This window comes from Eretmochelys imbricata, chromosome 1, assembly GCF_965152235.1.
Source record: "Eretmochelys imbricata isolate rEreImb1 chromosome 1, rEreImb1.hap1, whole genome shotgun sequence".
Taxonomy (NCBI): domain Eukaryota; kingdom Metazoa; phylum Chordata; order Testudines; family Cheloniidae; genus Eretmochelys; species Eretmochelys imbricata.
The window spans coordinates 152883122-152903307 of record NC_135572.1 but is presented as its reverse complement, the minus strand read 5'-3'; the positions used below and the strand labels follow the sequence as shown (position 1 = coordinate 152903307).

Below are 20186 nucleotides of genomic sequence, written 5' to 3'. Positions count from 1 at the left end.
TAACTATAGCGGCACAGTCATACTAGTATAAAAGTATTTAATACCCGTGCAGTTCCTATACGTAAATAGCTACAGCTATAACTGCATCCACACTAGAGCAGTTATACAACTTTTGTGCATAGACAAGGTGTCATAAATATAAAGGGAAAGGTAAACCCCTTTGAAATCCCTCCTGGCCAGGGGAAAGCTCCTCTCACCTGTAAAGGGTTAAGAAGCTAAAGGTAACCTCGCTGGCACCTGACCAAAATGACCAATGAGGAGACAAGATACTTTCAAAAGCTGGGGGGAGGGAGAGAAACAAAGGGTCTGTCTGTCTGTAGTCTTCTTTGTCTGGGATAGACCAGGAATGGAGTCTTAGAACTTTTAGTAAGTAATCTAGCTAGGTATGTGTTAGATTATGATTTCTTTAAATGGCTGAGAAAAGAATTGTGCTGAATAGAATAACTATTTCTGTCTGTGTATCTTTTTTGTAACTTAAGGTTTTGCCTAGAGGGGTTCTCTATGTTTTTGAATCTAATTACCCTGTAAGATATCTACCATCCTGATTTTACAGGGGGGATTTCTTCATTTCTATTTACTTCTATTTTTATTAAAAGTCTTCTTGTAAGAAACTGAATGCTTTTTCGTTGTTCTCAGATCCAAGGGTTTGGGTCTGTGGTCACCTATGCAAATTGGTGAGGCTTTTTATCCAACATTTCCCAGGAAAGGGGGGGTGCAAGTGTTGGGAGGATTGTTCATTATTCTTAAGATCCAAGGGTCTGGGTCTGTAGTCACCTAGGCAAATTGGTGAGGCTTTTTACCAAACCTTGTCCAGGAAGTGGGGTGCAGGGTTTTGGGAAGTATTTTGGGGGGAAGGACGCTTCCACACAGCTCTTCCCCAGTAACCAGTATTAGTTTGGTGGTGGTAGCGGCCAGTCCAAGGACAACGGGGGGAATATTTTGTACCTTGGGGAAGTTTTGACCTAAGCTGGTAAAGATAAGCTTAGGAGGTTTTTCATGCAGGTCCCCACATCTGTACCCTAGAGTTCAGAGTGGGGGAGGAACCTTGACACAAGGCCATAGACAAAGTAAGTGCCAATTTACTTATTTGCCCCTGAGCCAAGCCAATATAAATTTACTGTCATGGTACAGGTGGTTCATAAGGAGAATCATAGAATATCAGAGTTGGAAGGGACCTCAGGAGGTCATCTAGTCCAACCCCCTGCTCAAAGCAGGACCAATCCCCAATTTTTGCCCCAGATTCCTAAATGGCCCCCTACAAGGATTGAACTCACAACCCTGGGTTTACCAGGCCAATGCTCAAACCACTGAGCTATCCCTCCCCCCAGATCTGAAGGAGAAGAAATGGTAGAGCCCTTAATGATGAATTCAAGGAAGGCATTCTGTGCATAAAGGACAGCATGGAAGAAGGTGCAGAGAGCAGCTGAAAAACATACAGGCATCTAATGTACAGAAATAAGAATATTATAATCAAACACATGTTATTACCAATTATTGTGCAAGGCACTGGCAGAGACACAAAAGAAGGCAGAATCCTTGCTCCGAATAGCTTTTACTCTCAGAATATAGACAGTAGGTAGGAAAAGGGGGAACAACAAAATATTAAGGTAGTCAGCTGGTGATGTAGTGGTTAGCTACCTGCCAATAATGTAAAGTTTTTAACACAAAGGTAAACAAACTTATCCTACCCACAATCTGTCTGTTTTGAAATTTTAGAGTGTAAAGTCCTCAGAACACAGACTGTGCTTTCTTTTGTATTTGGGTAGTACCTAGCATATTGTGGATGCTACTGGATATAAACAACATCATAGGTTTGATAGCATATGCTGGATCATATGAATTTGTGGGTTTTCATTGTTAAATATCCCTAACAAAAAAGACTAGCAATTGTTCTAGCCAAGAAAGACATCCTGTTACGTGGGGCGAGGGGGGGGGGGGGAAGACTACATCGTAATTAAAAAAAAAGAAACCTTTGGTGCATATGTAGTAACTACAAGAACTACTAGAGAACCATAGGCAACATGAAGGAAGCTGGTCATGATATCAGTATCTGTAGACAGATTGCAATGTTCCACCTCTAGCAATCTATCATGGAAGCCACTGGGAAGAAAGCATACCTAAGAAAGGTTCCTGCCTTTACAATGTCCCGGACTTTACTAAGCATCACACCTGTATAAAATGAAGTGGCAAGTCACTAACAATTAAAAGCTTTCCCTCCTGCATGCCAGAATCAGGCTAATGGCAATACTGCTTATTAGGAATCAGACTGACTATTCAGACTCATTTCTGCAGCTCAGATATGGTTAGCACTTGCAGCTGAACCTCTCTATGCCTGCCTTTGGCAGCTCTGTATTCAGGAAAGGCAGGTCGTTCTCTCTCAACAACACAATGTTAACTCACTAACTGATGCTCAGCACAATTGAGATGAACATCCTGGAGCTCAAAGTGAAGTTAAAGAGGTATTTTTATAATCATGTGGAAAAAGCGTCATTGATCCAACTGAAGGTAATTCTGGCTACTGCCTTCTAGGCATTTGCAGGCACTTTTTTCCATTACAAATTTTGTCCACATTATCAATTAAAATATATGCATAGTCAATATTAAAGCAGGAGGATAAAAAACAGAACAAGAAACTATCTTGATGGACAGAGTGAATCTCAAAAGCTTGCCAAATTTTAGTTAGTCCAGTAAAAAAAAAAGACCACATAAGATGTAATGGGGGATTTATATCTATCTAAGTACAGAGAAAGTAATATCTTTTATTGGACCATCCTATGTTGGTGAGAGAGAGAAGCTTTCGAGCTACACAGTGCTCTTCTTCAACTGGGCTATATCTTGTCTCACTCTCACCAACAGAAGTTGATCCAATAAAAGATATTATCTCAGCCACCCTGTGTCTTTAATATCCTAGGACCAACACAGCTACAACTACGCTGCATATACTGTATACACACAGAAGCAAGGTGGGGAAGGTAATACCTTTTACTGGACAAACTTCTCTTGGTGAGAGAGACAAGATTTCGAGCTACATAGAGCTCTTCTTCAGGTCTGGGAAAGGTACTCTGAGCATCACAGCTAAATGCAAGGTGGAACAGATTGTTTAGCATAAGTAGTCAACACATGTTCTAAGGGCGGCAAAGAGTCCTATGGCACCTTAGAGACTAACAGACGTATTGGAGCATAAGCTTTCGTGGGTCACCCACAAAAGCTTATGCTCCAATACGTCTGTTAGTCTCTAAGGTGCCACAGGACTCTTTGCCGCTTTTACAGATCCAGACTAACATGGCTACCCTTCTGATATTCTAAGGGACCATTCAAGTTGAAGTGGCTCATTAATGCCCCTGTAGTCATAGAACAAAGCTTGCTCTCTCTCTCTCTCTCTCACACACACACACACACACACACCTCTCTTCAGGAAACACTTAAGTGTCAGGTGGGATTAAGTTAAAACAGGGAATCTCAGTCAGTGTTAGTACAAAGGCTGCAGTCATTGCAAAATCTAAAATCAGACAAATCTCAAGGATAGTTGCCTTCCTGAAAAAATAAATGAAGGATAATTATTATTACATCCTTCTCAGATCAACATTTGTGCACAGGGCAGAAACTAGTCTCTTCCATCCCTCTGTCATTAGCTGCTGTTTCGATCTGCTCTGTACTGTTGGGATCAACTGTTCTGCCCTTGCTGCTAGTGGTTGTTCTTAAAACTTCTCTTCGGTGTCCTTGTTTCCTCACACTAGTTGGTTTCCACTTAAAAGCTTCATGTGGGAGTCTGGGTGTTGGCAGCTGGAGTATTTGCCCCAAATATGTCCAGCACTTCCTTCTGATTCTAGTGGAGATAAGCTGCTTGTTGGTGATTTGTCTCATCTTTTAATTGGCGCTAAAGTCTCTCCATCCAATGCCCAGAATCTTTTGTAGGCACTTAATTTCAAAGTCATCTAGTTTCTAACGTTTTAAGAGCTCACCAGCTCTCGCAGCTGCATGTTAGCACTGAGATTACATTTAAATTGAAAATTCTGAGTTTTGTTTTGGTAATGTATATCTTTGATTTCCATAGTTTGTCAAGTTTAGTGAATGCTGTGGATGCCTTTCCTAGCCTTGATGTCACTTCTTTCCTGTGGTCTCTCTTGGCTAGTATAGAGGGTCGCCAACCCTCTAGGATTGTCCTGGAATGTCCAGGAATTAAAGATTAATCTTTAATTGAAGATTATGTCATGTGATGAAACTTCCAGGAATGTATCCAACCAAAACTGGCAACCCTACTAGTGTAGTACTGCCCAGATAAATGAACTGTTCTATTTTTTTGAGGTTTTTGCCTTCTATTACGATGATACTGCTTGATGTCTGGGTTTCAAGAATGTTTGATGACTCCTCCTTGGCCTTCGCAAAGGCATCTGCCTTCGTAGCTTTTCAGGAGTGTTGCTTGATAGCATGATAACATCAGCAAAGTCTAGGCCTTCTAGGCATTTGCCATTATCCGTGACATGCCAGTGTTTGTGTTGCTCATGCACATTTTCATTATTCAGTCTATGGCGATGCAAAACAGCAGCAGAGATAGAATGCAGCCAGGCCTCATGCCAGTAACAACAATGAACCACTCTGTTGTTTGGTTTTTCACCCTTCCATCGCATTTTGCTTCACTGTACAACGCTGTGATGATGATGATGACTTTAGCTGGAATTTCATAAGACTGAAGACTATTCCGCAATGTATGCCTATATAGGCTGTCAAATACCAATTTCACTGATTTTTTTTTCAAAAGGTAAGGGGAGCTTGGCATTTTATATGTTTGTCTACTACAGTCCTTAGTGTGAATATCTGATTTACACATGATCACTTGGGCCTAAATCCAATCTGTTCTTCCCTAAGCATTGCATCCACTGCCTCTTTTTTCTGTGTAGTTGTAGTATTTGCAATAAAGAAGATTTTCCCTACAAAAGAGAGTAGTGTGACTCCTCTCCAGTTGTTACAGTCAGTCAGATCACCTTTTTGGGGGCAGTCTGACAATTAATCCATGTTTTCACTGGTCGAGGGGGAGTTTTTTTTCCTGAGACTTCGCTGAGCCGTTCTGCCAGTTTCGTTAGTCTGGTAACGTCATGTGCGCTTAGCATTTCTGCTGTGATTGGATCATCAGCCTCGGCTTTGTTTTTTTTCAGCGTCTTGATTGCAGCTTCTGACATCTCTATTGGACCGATGTTGAGATCAGGATGATTAGCTGCTATAAAACATTGTAAGGCAATTTTGGAATGAGAAACCTCCACAAATGTTAGGGATTTGTACTAATTAAGCAGCAGTAAGAACAATTTCCTTGATCACATTGCCCTGCTAAATGACTGATGGGGGGTTATATCTTTTACCCAACACAACAGAACTACATGAAATAGAATTGTACTAAAAGACTGTATTCCCGCCTGGCACTTTCAAAACCTGCACACGTACATCACTGCTTATAAACAGATGTCTTGCAACAGCTATCACTTCTTTATTAGGTCCTGCCATTTTTTTTAAAAAAGCAACAAAATAGAGATTGACATTAGAATGTTTGTACCAGGGGGGCTTGGAAGGACAGCTGGAGCGCAAGACTTCCTGCTCCCTGCTTCTGTGGTCGATGGGCCTCAGCCTTTAAGGAGGGAGGGTAGCGGGACCCAGGCCCTCCAACTCCACTAGGTCCCAGCCCAGCCCCTGTGTAAGTCAACCTCTGAGTAAAGGAGCTCTCAGCGGGGAGTCTATGTCCACTGCCCTGGGCTACTTCCCACTGTTGCCCCTTCAGTTTGGTGTGTAGCCCCTATAGTACAAGTTCCTGTGATGCTTGTCTCTAGTATTGCCCCCCTGGGCAGCATCCTGCTGCGGTCCCAGCTTCCTCTGGCAGGGCAGCCATATGCTTTGTGGGGTGGGAACCCCCGTCAAGATCTCAGTGCTTCAGAGACCCTGGTTCCTTGTAAGCTGGGTGCTCCTAGACCTCTTTCGCTGCCTCTTTTGGCCAGGAAGACGGTGCTTGGTTCCGGTGGCTACTTCGGGTAGCAAGCTAGTGATCCTTCCCTCAGGTAGGGAAGCAGCTAACACCTCCCTCTTCAACAGTCAGCCCCGAACAGAGCAAAGCTCCCTCCTTGTCTCTCCCCTCCAGGCCTGGCACTGGCTGCAGGTGGAACGGGGCAAAGCTAGCTGGGCCCAAAGGCTCTCTTTAATCCCTTCCATGCTGATGGGCAGTTTCTCTGCTTCACCACACTGTTGTTCAAAAATCAGGACACACTTGGAATTGTGAGGAGGGGATCTGACTGCGATGGAACCGCTCGGCAACCTAGCATTTGTGCAACTGGGATTCGTTAGTACTACAGATCAAACTTGTCCTGAATGAAGGAGAGAAATCTTTGGAAAGACTCACTATCCCAGAAGAAACAACACACCAATAACAGGAGGACTCCTTCCCCAGAACAGAAGTTCATTTATGCGAAGAAAGGAGAAGGTCCTTCCTCTCATTCACTTTGCTGTCATGCTTAGGCCCTGCCAGGGAAGGCGGATATGGCATTCAAGAATGTGGCAATACCTCTGAGGGAAAGAAGTGGTGCTTCCTCCTAGGGCCTTAGAGAGCTTAGCACAGCATCCAATCCTTAACTGACCCTTTGATCACGAATCCTGGACAAAGGTACAAAGACATTTAAGAAGCTAGGCCCAGAAACCACTTGGATGTTCCCTTTCATGCCCAGCACCAGCCAGAGGAGTTCTGGGAGCAGCTTTAAAGTCCCAACTTTGGGAGCCTGGAGCTCTGCACAGTACCCACAACAGAAGCAACACAACAGATCCCTGCTTTCCTTCACACCTGTACCAGCCTCCTGATGTCAACAAAGCCTTCAAACTTGAACTCCTGTGACTCAGTTTTTCTCAGCTGGTTGCCTACCTGGCTCTCCTGTCAATTCCTTCTGCTATCCTCCCACTATTTTCCTTCAATCTTTCCCTTCACAGCCTCCCTTGGGTTAAAACCTTGTGGAAACTGATGGGTGTGGATGCACCATTACATCTTAAGCAGTAATTTTTAACATTTAAGTAATAACGGTCAATAACAGGACATTTTAGAATGAGAAAAAATGTTTGTCAATCCAAAAACCAGGTCATTGACAATGAGTTTAACAGATTTCATTATGGTGAGAGACTGTCACTTGTCACAACAGGATTAAGGAATAAATAGCATTATCTTTGGCAGGCTTAGCCTTTCTTGGTTGCAAGCTCATCAGATGCTGACTGTGGTGTACATGGTTGTGGTGTCAGTGATGTCTGAGGGGGACATGTGTGCAGCTAGTAGCATTGCCACATTTACCCTGCCATAATCTGAAGTCACGCTGCGTGTGCTCAGTGCTGGTGACCTCGGATGGACTGGAGTGGAGGCATTGCTTCGGTTCCCAGAACTCACTGTGCCTTTCATGTTAGCGGGAAGGGTCTCCGGGTCATTGTTGTTCAGCGAAAGAGTGCTCCCCCTGAGGAGACAGGACAAACAGATCCCTGCTTTCAAAACATTGGCAACACAGCAAGTGGGAAAAATAGGAAACAAAGTTTACTAGAACTATCTTATATCATATAAACTACATGTGATCTACTGTAAGGATGGATCAGCTACAAACACCACATGGAAAGCATCTGGTGGCATGGAAGGGAAGAATTAGGTGATGGTTGGTTGGAGATACTGTCTGTATACATTGCTTGATGCATTTATTCTCAGAATTAGGAAATTTTTAAACATCTCTCTGGCATACAGCATTAATATAATCCAAGAACTATACAAGATTTGTTTTCCTGCATGTTTATTTCATAAGTACACTTATTTCCAGCAGCTGATTCATTGGTTCTGCACATGGCATTCCCCATCACACTGCCCCTTGCTTCGCAATAGAAGTTACTGCAGCATGATGGTTCTGGATGCACCTGCAGATTCTTTCAGTGCCAACAGACACTTCCGGTGAGTCGGCTGGCTCAGCTGCTCCAAACCTCTCCATCTATCTGTCTGCTCCTCAAGAGGGACAATGCGCCGCACTGTCCCATTTACCTTGTACTAAGAGTTCCTGGCCTGACCGGGCTAGCAGTTCCTACATGACTTGGCTCACTAGTGAAATCACATCACATTTTTTTGCAAGCTTGCAGCCATTCAACAAACCTGACAGAAAGGAACAGCGTTCAGAATACAGGAATCAGACTATTAATACTCAACAACGTTATCATCTCTAAATGGGCACCGATACAGTAACCCAAGTCCCTGCCAGGAGGAAAACCTGATCACAGGAGATCCTGGGATAACAACAAAAAGGTGACGGAAGGAAAACTGAACTGAATTGACATTTTCACCCACATAAACAAAATGTCACTAGCCTGCTTAATAAATCTTCAGGGGTCTGTTGGAGTTCCCTTCATGCTAGACACGACACATGAGGGACACCTTTGCTTGGTTCATCCCGTCATATCGTGTTTTGAATAACTGCACTGAAAACCCCTTTTGCCACATTGGAGACTTTTATAAGAGCTGCTGCTGAACTGAGGAACAAAATTCTTGACTGTGACAGCTCATGTCCCTCTAGTAACTTAAGTTAGAATACAGATTCATGAGACCAGTGTTGTATTCAGACTGAACATATCCTATTTGGAGAGTTTAATACCCCTTAATAAGAAAAACACTTTGATGACTTATCTGTGAATGTAAGACTAAAATACTCTGCCACCCCAAAGAAAATTAAATATTTTAGGAACAGCAAGGAGGTGACCGGTGTGTACTGAAAACCCCCGGATTTTAGTTCAGTGATGACTCCATTATCTTGACGTGTTTGTGAAAAGCTCAGATCAAAGAATAATTTTTAGGGTTCTCTCCCAACCACCTCCCCTCTCCCCACTGCTTATATAAAGACCTGACTCAGTACTATTAGGAAAGAAAGCTAAAATTATTCTGTGTCCTAGTGTCACTGTTGGGTTTGGATTCTCAGACCTCCCAACTTTCAAACTTGCAATACAAAATAACCAGAATGTGGAACACTTGGGTTTTGTTGAATGTTGCACCATAACTGAAAGATTGTAATGGATTTTAAACTATAAAACCTGTTCTTTAGGATGTTTTCTCACTATAGGAATTAAAAATAAAAGTTGTTCAAAAAAAAAAGCTAGAGAAACAAATTCCATAATGTGTAACCATAAGAACACCTATGTGCATCATCAACCGGATTTGAAACAAGGACTTTCAGACACGCAACACAGACCTCTGCTACTTGAGCATATTTTCTCCTTTACTTCTGTTTGGGTCAACTGCTAGAGGGGAATGTGACAAAACAAAAAAATTCGTTTACAAAACTATTTGCTAGACAGTGATGAAAAACTGAGAATCAGGATTTGCTGATTCTGTTCCTGGCTCTGGGAATATGTCTACATGGAGTCAGAAGGTGTAATTTCCAGCTTGAGAAGACATACCAATGCTAGCTCTAATCAAGCTAGTGTGCTAAAAACAGAAGCACAGTCACTGTGGTGCAGGCAAGCAAGAGGGCTCAAACATGCACCTAGACAGGGCCATCTCTGGTGTGGGGGGTGCAGGCCCTGGACAAATCATCCTCCACCGGCTTGGGAGCCTTGCTCTGCATCAGCGACAGTTGGGGGCCCAGCTGCACTGCAGCACCCCTTACACTCCTAGTTCCTGCATCTATGTCTTCCGGGACCAAGCACGCCGGCCAATCACACTGGCCTGCAGGGCCCCCCAAAGCGCAGGGCCTGGAGCAGTCGCCCTGATTGACCCTACCCAAGGGACAGCTCTGCACCGAGGGTCTTGGATAAGATCGTGCTCAGGCGGCTAAACTGTCCCACTGCTCACACAACCATGGCTACACTTCTGTTTTAGCATGCTACCTCGAATAGAGCTCACAGGAGTATGTCGACTCAAGGCAGAAATTACACGTACCAGCACCAGTGTAGACATACCCTGGGAAGGGAGGCAGTCCTGCAGTTATTACCAACGTGTTAGCCAAGCACATAGATTGCTGTTCATTCAGTCTGAAAGGGCAGGGTGGCTAAGTAAATGAGATTTAGGTCTCCATTTTTAAGACCTTGGTTCTTTTACCATTTATGCTAGAAGTGACCTTCCGCAGCCTCGTACTGAATTGTCAAATACCCATGTATCTTTGCTGGGGTGGGGTAAGCCAGTGGAAGAAGGGAGCTCATGACATTCTGGCTCTCAGACCAGTGCACCTTTCCCTAAACCGAAGGGGGGTGGAGTGAGAGTATATTCACATTCTTTTCTTCCTTCCCTTTTGTTGAATACTGTTTGGTTTGGCAAAGTTGCTGAAAAAGGAGGCCAATTTATCCAAAAACGGCAACAGAGAAAAATCCAGGACATCGTTGATGTTTGAAGAAGCTGTTTAAGATTTTTTTATGATGATGATGATGATGATGATTTGAACATAAGAAAGGCCATATTGGGTCAGACCAAAGGTCCATCCAGTCCAGTATCCTGTCTACTGACAGTGGCCAAGGCCAGGTGCCCCACAGGGAGTGAACCTAACAGGTAACGATCTAGTGATCTCTCTCCTGCCATCCATCTCCACCCTCTGACAAACAGAGGCTAGGGACACATTCCTTACCCATCTTGGCTAATAGCCATTAATGGAATTAACCTCCATGAATTTATCCAGTTCTCTTTTAAACCCTGTTATAGTTCTAGCCTTCACAACCTCCTCAGGCAAGGAGTTCCACAGGTTGACTGTGAGCTGAGTGAAGAAGAACTTCCTTTTATTTGTTTTAAACCTGCTACCCATTAATTTCATTTGGTGGCCCCTAGTTCTTATATTATGGGAACAAGTAAATAACTTTTCCTTATTCACTTTCTCCACACCACTCATGATTTTATATACCTCTATCATATCCCCCCTTAGTCTCCTCTTTTCCAAGCTGAAAAGTCCTAGCCTCTTTAATCCCTCCTCATATGGGACCCGTTCCAAACCCCTAATCATTTCAGTTGCCCTTTTCTGAACCTTTTCTAATGCCAGTATATCTTTTTTGAGATGAGGGGACCGCATCTGTACACAGTATTCAAGATGTGGGCATATCATAGATTTATATAAGGGCAATAAGATATTCTCCGTCTTATTCTCTATCCCTTTTTTAACGATTCCTAACATCCTGTTTGCTTTTTTGAGTGCCGCTGCACACTGCATGGACGTCTTCAAAGAACTATTCACGATGACTCCAAGATCTTTCTCCTGATTAGTTGTAGCTAAATTAGCCCCCATCATATTGTATGTATTGTTGGGGTTATTTTTTCCAATGTGCATTACTTTTCATTTATCCACATTAAATTTCATTTGCCATTTTGTTGCCCAATCACTTAGTTTTGTGAGATCTTTTTGAAGTTCTTCACAGTCTGCTTTGGTCTTAACTATCTTGAGCAGTTTAGTATCATCTGCAAACTCTGCCACCTCACTGTTTACCCCTTTCTCCAGATCATTTATGAACAAGTTGAATAGGATTGGTCCTAGGACCGACCCTTGGGGAACACAGCTAGTTACCCTTCTCCATTCTGAAAATTTACCATTTATTCCTACCCTTTGTTCCCTGTCTTTTAAGCAGTTCTCAATCCATGAAAGGATCTTCCCTCTTACCCCATGACAACTTAATTTACGTAAAAGCCTTTGGTGAGGGACCTTGTCAAAGGCTTTCTGGAAATCTAAGTACACTATGTCCACTGGATCCCCCTTGTCCACATGTTTGTTGACCCCCTCAAAGAACTCTAATAGATTAGTAAGACATGATCTCCCTTTACAGAAACCATGTTGACTTTTGCCCAACAATTTATATTCTTCTATGTGTCTGACAATTTTATTCTTTATTATTGTTTCAACTAATTTGCCCGGTACTGTCGTTAGACTTACCGGTCTGTAATTGCCAGGATCACCTCTAGAGCACTTCTTAAATATTGGAGTTACATTAGCTATCTTCCAATCACTGGGTACAGAAGTTGATTTAAAGGACTGGTTACAAACCATAGTTAATAGTTCCACAATTTCACATTTGAGTTCTTTCAGAACTCTTGGGTGAATGCCATCTGGTCCCGGTGACTTGTTACTGTTAAGTTTCTCAATTAATTCCAAAACCTCCTCTAGTGACACTTCAATCTGTGACAATTCCTCAGATTTGTCACCTACAAAAGACGGCTCAGATTTGGGAATCACCCTAACATCTGAAGACTGAACCAAATAATTCATGTAGTTTCTCTGCGATGACTTTATCGTCTTTAAGTGCTCCTTTTGTATCTCGATCCTCCAAGGGCCCCACTGGTTGTTTAGCGGGCTTCCTGCTTCTGATGTATATCTGACTATCTACAGAGATTCTATGGAACATGTGGATTCATTTAAGATTTTTATTTCATTTGATTCTACATTTTCTTTCACATATAGTGCCATTCCCCCTTTCCCCGCACGACCTGTTCTGTCCTTCCGATATATTTTGTACCCCAGAATGACTGTGTCCCAATCCACCCCACAATGATTGTGTCCTCACTCCACCAGGTTTCTGTGATGCCTATTATATCAATATCCTCCTTTAACACGAGGCACTCTAGTTCACCCATCTTATTATTTAGACTTTGTGTACAAGCACTTTAAAAACTTGTCACTGTTTATTTGTCTGCCCTTTTCTGATGTGTCAGCCTCTTTATGTGAATGTTTCTCATCTGATCTGGCCCATACTTTATCCTCTTCCATCCCCTCCTCCTGACTAAAACCTAGAGAATCTCTATCAATAGACTCTCCTCTAAGAGAAGTCTCTGTCTGATCCATGTGCGCCTCTGCAGCAATCACCCTCCCCCGTCTCTTAGTTTAAAAACTGCTCTTTGCAATTCCAAGCAGATGTATAGGATGGTTAAGAGAGACTTTGATGCTATTTTTAACAATTAGTATTTATCTCTTTAAATTAACAGAGTATACATAATAAATGTACCTTATGTATGTGGCATTGTTACTTTTTTAATCTGATGAGATATGAAGAAGATACTATACTGTAAGCATCAACATGAGCTGCTCCCTAGTCATTCCAGACACCACTATCTCAATTAATTCAACCTTTCCTGTAGGCAGCGAGGTAATTCAGTCATCCAGAGTCCCTCCTGAACACACAGACATGTAAAGATGTGCCTTTAGTAGCTCTGTTGATAGAAGTCACTGATTTGGATGGTGAGGCTGAGATGATGGAAGAGGTGAAAATTGCCATGCTGAATCAACACTGATTGAAGAAATCCTGAATCTTGCCTAGGGCTGAGGCCACTACGTGATGTTTAGACCCACTTACAACCCACCAGAGCATTCCTAATGCCCATGGCCTGCTTCAACACAATATACGAATGGCCAATTCATTAGCATTTTGTTGTCATGTTTACATCATTTTAGTTTACATAAGTGTATAAATAGACAATACTGTACATAAAAACAACTTGTCTAAATACATATAAAACAAGCTGAATTTAAAATATAAATCAATACAGATGACTTTAAATCTTATTAAAATATGTAAAATTTGTTTGGCCCACACAAAGTTGTGCTCAGGTTCATGTGGCCCTCCTGTGTAATAAGGTTGGGCACCGTTATTTTAGATGACGCCCAAAGGGGAAAGTACTTTTGAAGGTTCTGATGAGTACCTGTAAGTTTGCCCTCTCCCTCTCTCTCTCTCTCTCTAAGGGTATGTCTACCCTGCAGGTGAAGGTGAAATTGCAGCCCAGCAGGCATACTCATGCTAGCTTTAACCTGGCCAGAACAGCTAGCTATAGCAGTGTAGACATGCCATCATGGGCTAGAAACCAGACCAGAAGTCTGCTCGAGGTTCTGGACACGTACTCTGGTTACTAGCTTGTGCTGCCACACCTACACTACCTTTGCCACCCATGATTAAAGATAGCACAGGTATGCCTACTCATGCTACAATCACACCTTAACTTGCACCGTAGACATAGTCTACGGCTACATCTACACTACGAGCTCAGGGTGTAATTCCCTTGCTAGTGTACACGTTCCCACATTAGCTCTGACTGAGCTAGTACAAGTATAAATGGTAGTGTAGCCACAGAAGCACGGGTTACAGCAGAACAGGGACAGTTTAGCCATGCTGAGCACATACCCATCAGTTTCAGGCAGATTTGTACTTGGCCTGGCTAATCCATGCCTCTACAGCCGCTATCCCTGTGACCACAACTACCCTGCTACTTATACCCATAATAGCTCGATGGGAGTTAGTGCGAGTATGTGTACTTACAAGCAGGGGAATTACACGCCTAGCTCGTAGGCCTAGACATAGCCGAAGCTTTTGTACCATGCTCACTGCGGCGTATCTGAATACCCACTGCAAAGTCTATTCTGCCTGCTTTGCAAAACACATACTACAGAAGGGAATTTTAATGAACTGGGTGATCTAATTGCTGTTCTATCTTTGCATCGTACCAATGCTAAGCAGTAAGACAGATTCTTGAAAGCAAAGCTCTCTGTCACCCCAAACCTTCCAGTTAAGCAGAAAAAAAATACAGGTACAAAACAAAAAAGAAACAGCAAAGAGCCCACATCTGTTTTAATAAAACTTCAAGGCACAAATCTTGGCTGTGTACAAAAGATCCAATTACCTAAAGGAAACTTTTGGATTCTAGACAAGAGTTGACTTTAAGGTTGGCCTGGCTAATGAGATCTGTTCAGAGTGGATAAAGGCAGATTGGGAGAGTTCAGGGAGATTGTAAACATCAATCTTTCACCTCCTGAAGTACAATTAATAATTATAGTCAATAAATCAAAAGCCAGGAGGGAAATAAGTTGCTTATTTAAATAACAGGACTCATCTGTAATACATCAATTATGATTATGTTCTTTTCACCTAATACCATTCACAATGAACTTGTCATAATGCTGCCAAGGAGATGAATATTCAAGCTGCTGTTCATTTAATTGGCTTGGAAGTTTTGTATTTTAAAAAGCTACCATTTATGTTTATTCCTGGAAGAATATAAATATTGTTGCGGTTTTTTCCCCATCATCTGGGACCAGATTTTCAATAGAACTTAGGTCTTATTTCACACACCAAATTAAGTGGCCAGATCTTAAAATCTATGAACGCTGAAGGCCAGAAGAAACCATTATGATCATTCAGTTTGAACTCTTGCATAACACAGGCCCAAGAACCTCACACAATAATTTCTACATGAAGTCCATAATTTCTGATTCAGCTATAGCATATCTGTTAGAAAGACATCCAGTCGTGACTTAAAGACCTCAAGTGAAGGACAATCCACTATGTACCCTGGTAGGTTGTTCTAATGATTAATTACCCTTGCTGGTAAAAATTTGCACCTTCTTTCTATTCTGAATTTGTCTAATTTCAGCTCCCAACCACTGGATTTCATTATGCGTTTTTCTGTTTACAATGGAGTAAAAAGTGGTGCTGCTCTGCAGTGCCATCTTCAGGGCCCCTTCTGGTACTGCAGGACCTCCCACCTGAGTCTGCAAGGGTCTGCGGCCTATAGCCTGTGCTGTAACTCTGCATCAGTCTCTAAACAGTCATGTTACAAAACAGCAACTCAGGATTTGGCTGTCTGTGCCTTAAGACAGAGAGGAGGAAAAAAAGAATCTGAAATGCAAGTACTTATTTGCAGTGCTCAGAATCAGAGAATATCAGGGTTGGAAGGGACCTCAGGAGGTCATCTAGTCCAACCCCCTGCTCAAAGCAGGACCAACACCAACTAAATCATCCCAGCCAGGGCTTTGTTAAACCTGGCCTTAAAAACCTCTAAGGGTGGAGATTCCATCACCTCCCTACATAACCCATTCCAGTGCTTCACCACCCTCCGAGTGAAATAGCGTTTCCTAATATCCAACCTAGACCTCCCCCACTGCAACTTGAGACCATTGCTCCTTGTTCTGTCATCTGCCACCACTGAGAACAGCTGAGCTCCGTCCTCTTTGGAACCCCCCTTTAGGTAGTTGAAGGCTGCTATCAAATCCCCCCTCACTCTTCTCTTCTGCAGACTAAACAGGCCCAGTTCCCTCAGCCTCTCGTCATAAGTCATGTGCCCCAGCCCCCCAGACATTTTTGTTGCCCTCCGCTCGACTCTCTCCAATTTGTCACCATCCTTTCTGTAGTGGGGGGACCAAAACTGGACAAAATACTCCAGATGTGGTCCCCCCCAGCGCTGAATAGAGGGGAATAATCACTTCCCTCGATCTGCTGGCAATGCTCCTACTAATGCAGTCCAATATGTCATTAGCCTTCTTGGCAACAAGGGCAGACTGCTGACTCATATCCAGCTTCTTGTCCACTGTAATCTCCAGGTCCTTTTCTGCAGAACTGCTGCTTAACCAGTCAGTCCCCAGCCTGTAGCAGTGCATGGGATTCTTCCGTCCTAAGTGCAGGACTCTGCACTTGTCCTTGTTGAATCTCATCAGATTTCTTTTGGCCCAATCCTCCAATTTGTCTAGGTCACTCTGGACCCTATCCCTACCCTCCAGCATATCTACCTCTCTACCCAGCTTAGTGTCATCCGCGAACTTGCTGAGGGTGCAATCCCTCCCATCATCCAGATCATTAATAAGATGTTGAACAAAACCGGCCTCAGGACCGACCCCTGGGGTACTCCACTGCCAACTAGACGTCGAGCCATTGATCACTACCTGCTGAGCCTGACAATCTAGCCAGCTTTCTATCCACCGTATAGTTCCTAGGTCAAGGCCCTGGGCTTGGGTTAGCCCTGAGGAGCTATTCCTCTGTCCCAGTCTCACCCAGCTCTGCCCCTGACCAAAAGCAGGCATTCCTTCTTTAACTGGCCTTCTGGTTCTTCACTGGTGAATATTTCTCTTGGCCCTTCTAGGCCTCTGGAAGACTGTTGTGTTGGTCACCTGGTCTGAGTGGATTTTCCTTGGGCAACAAGTGTCAAGGTGCTGATGCTTCCAGCAGGATTCAGAGAAGGTCTGAGAGACCCCCATCCCAATCAGATGCTGAAGTCTTTTAGCAATCTGGCAGCAGGTTCTCAATTGGAGCAATGTGTCATAGGCCCCTGAGATACGACAATTTACAGCAGTTGATTATGTGCCCCCTTACCCTTATTGTGAGGGCTGAGCGCTACAAAATCAAGTGGTTTCTCACTGCTTGTTTGGAATTACCATCACAGTACACCAGGGGGCTGTAGGCCCTGCCCAGCACCATCAAACAGCCAGAAAAACTCACTGTTTAACAAAAAATTAATAATAATTTTTAAAAGTACTTTCACACATACTCTGTTCATTCTGTTGCCTTTTTATGGAACGAGTCTTGCGGTATATTAAGAAAACATGTTACAGAGCAGTGGGATCAATTGCTCTCATTAGCTAATGAGGACAGAACAAGCAGTAAGGAGCAGCACAGAAAATTTACTTACAGTTGCATAACTGTTCTTGTTATTAATAGAACAAACTCCTCTGGGAGACTATGGAATTCCCATCACTTCACATATTCAAAGCTATGTATAACACTGATCTATTACAGATGGCTCAGGGATAATTAAATTATTTTTTCCATGGTATGAGGGATGGATTTGACCCCACTAGGCCAACCCACGTGATTTAAGGATACCAGCATAGGAGTTGGCAGCAGACCATTCTTAGTGAAAGCCCTGGACACTGGAATTAGTTCCACCCTTTGCCCACCAGAGTTAATGTTGGTGAGCACGGTGTATTTCCACTTGTGGGAAGTAAGGAAAACAAACCCATCCAAGTTTCAGAGTAACAGCCGTGTTAGTCTGTATTCGCAAAAAGAAAAGGAATACTTGTGGCACCTTAGAGACTAACCAATTTATTTGAGCATGAGCTTTCGTGAGCTACAGCTCACTTCATCGGATGCATACTGTGGAAACTGCAGAAGGCATTATATACACAGAGACCATGAAACAATACCTCCTCCCACCCCACTCTCCTGCTGGTAATAGCTTATCTAAAGTGATCATCAAGTTGGGCCATTTCCAGCACAAATCCAGGTTTTCTCACCCTCCACCCCCCCACCCCCACAAACTCACTCTCCTGCTGGTAATAGCCCATCCAAAGTGACCACTCTCTTTAAAATGTGTATGATAATCAAGGTGGGCCATTTCCAGCACAAATCCAGGTTTTGTCACCCCCCCACCCCCCTCCAAAAACCACACACACAAACTCACTCTCCTGCTGGTAATAGCTTATCCAAAGTGATCACTCTCCTCACAATGTGTATGAAAATCAAGGTGGGCCATTTCCAGCACAAATACAGGTTTTCTCACCCCCCCACCCCCATGCACACACAAACTCACTCTCCTGCTGGTAATAGCTCATCCAAAGTGACCACTCTCCCTACAATGTGCATGATAATCAAGGTGGGCCATTTCCAGCACAAATCCAGGTTTTCCCACACCCCTCCCCCCCACACACACACAAACTCACTCTCCTGCTGGCAATAGCCCATCCAAACCGACCACTCTCCTTACAATGTGCATGATAATCAAGGTGGGCCACATGGCCCCACAGTATGCCAACATTTTTATGGCTGACTTAGAACAACGCTTCCTCAGCTCTCGTTCCCTAACGCCCCTACTCTACTTGCGCTATATTGATGACATCTTCATCATCTGGACCCACGGAAAAGAAGCCCTTGAGGAATTCCACCATGAAATTCAGCCATAAAAATGTTGGCATACTGTGGGGCCATGCGGGTACCCATAGCAGTGCCGCTGATCTGAAGGTATACATTGTCCCCAAATGTAAAATAGTTATGGGTAAGGACAAAGTCGTGAGGAATTCCACCATGATTTCAACAATTTCCATCCCACCATCAACTTCAGCCTGGTCCAGTCCACACAAGAGATCCACTTCCTGGACACTACAGTGCTAATAAACAATGGTCACATAAACACCACCCTATACCGGAAACCTACTGACCGCTATTCCTACCTACATGCCTCCAGCTTTTGCCCTGACCACACTACACGATCCATCGTCTACGGCCGAGCTCTGCTATGCGGCCGCGTTTGCTCCGGCCCCTCGGACGGAGACAGACACCTACAAGATCTCTATCAAGCATTCTTGCAACTACAGTGCCCACCTGCGGAAGTGAAGAAACAGATTGATAGAGCCATAGGAGTTCCCAGAGGTCGCCTACTGCAGGACAGGCCTAGCAAAGAGAATAGCGGAACGCCGCTGGCCGTCACCTTCAGCCCCCAACTAAATCCCCTCTGGCACATTATTGGGGATCTGCGGCCTGTCCTGAGGGATGACCAAACACTCTCACAAATCTTGGGAGACAGGCCAGTCCTTGCCTGCAGGCGGCCCCCCGGTCTGAAGCAAATGCTCACCAACAACCACATACCACGCAACAGAGCCACTGACCCAGGAACCTATCCTTGCGGCAGAGCCCGTTGCCAACTGTGCCCATGTGTCTATTCGGGGGACACCATCAAAGGGCCTAGTGACATCGGCCACACTATCGGAGGCTCGTTCGCCTGCACATCCACCAATGTGATGTATGCCATCGTGTGCTGGCGGTGCCCCTCTGCCATTTGCATTGGTCGAGCTGGACGGTCTCTACGTGGGGGAAAGGGGGGACACAAGTCGGATGTCAAGAATTATAACATTCATAGACCAGTCGGAGGGCACTTCAGTCTCTCTGGTCACGCAATCACAGGCATGAAGGTCGCTATCTTACAACAAAAAAACTTCAAATCCAGACTCCAGCGAGAAACTGCTGAATTGGAATTCATTTGCAAATTGGATACTATTAATTTAGGCTTAAATAGAGACTGGGAATGGCTAAGTCATTATGCAGGGTAGCCTATTTCCCCTTGTTTTTTTCTGCCCCCCCCCGACGTTCTGGTTAAACTTGGATTTATGCTGGAAATGGCCCACCTTGATTATCATGCACATTGTAAGGAGAGTGGTCGGTTTGGATGGGCTATTGCCAGCAGGAGAGTGAGTTTGTGTGTGTGTGTGGGGGGGGGGGAAACCTGGATTTGTGCTGGAAATGGCCCACCTTGATTATCATGCACATTGTAGGGAGAGTGGTCGCTTTGGATAAGCTATTACCAGCAGGAGAGTGAGTTTTTGTGTGTGTGTTTTTTTGAAAAAAGGGGGTGGGGGGGGTGAGAAAACCTGTATTTGTGCTGGAAATGGCCCACCTTGATTTTCATACACATTGTGAGGAGAGTGATCACT

General features: G+C 43.9%; 1 protein-coding gene across 1 annotated transcript in view; it reads right to left on the bottom strand.

Moving 5' to 3' along the window:
* The window catches only part of SYTL5 (synaptotagmin like 5), a 121507-nt gene that overhangs the window by 39316 nt on the left and 62005 nt on the right, over nucleotides 1-20186 (bottom strand). Inside the window, exon 6 of the mRNA XM_077807219.1 lies at nucleotides 7310-7466. Coding sequence (XP_077663345.1) covers nucleotides 7310-7466 — 157 coding nt within the window. The remainder of the gene's footprint in view (nucleotides 1-7309; nucleotides 7467-20186) is intronic.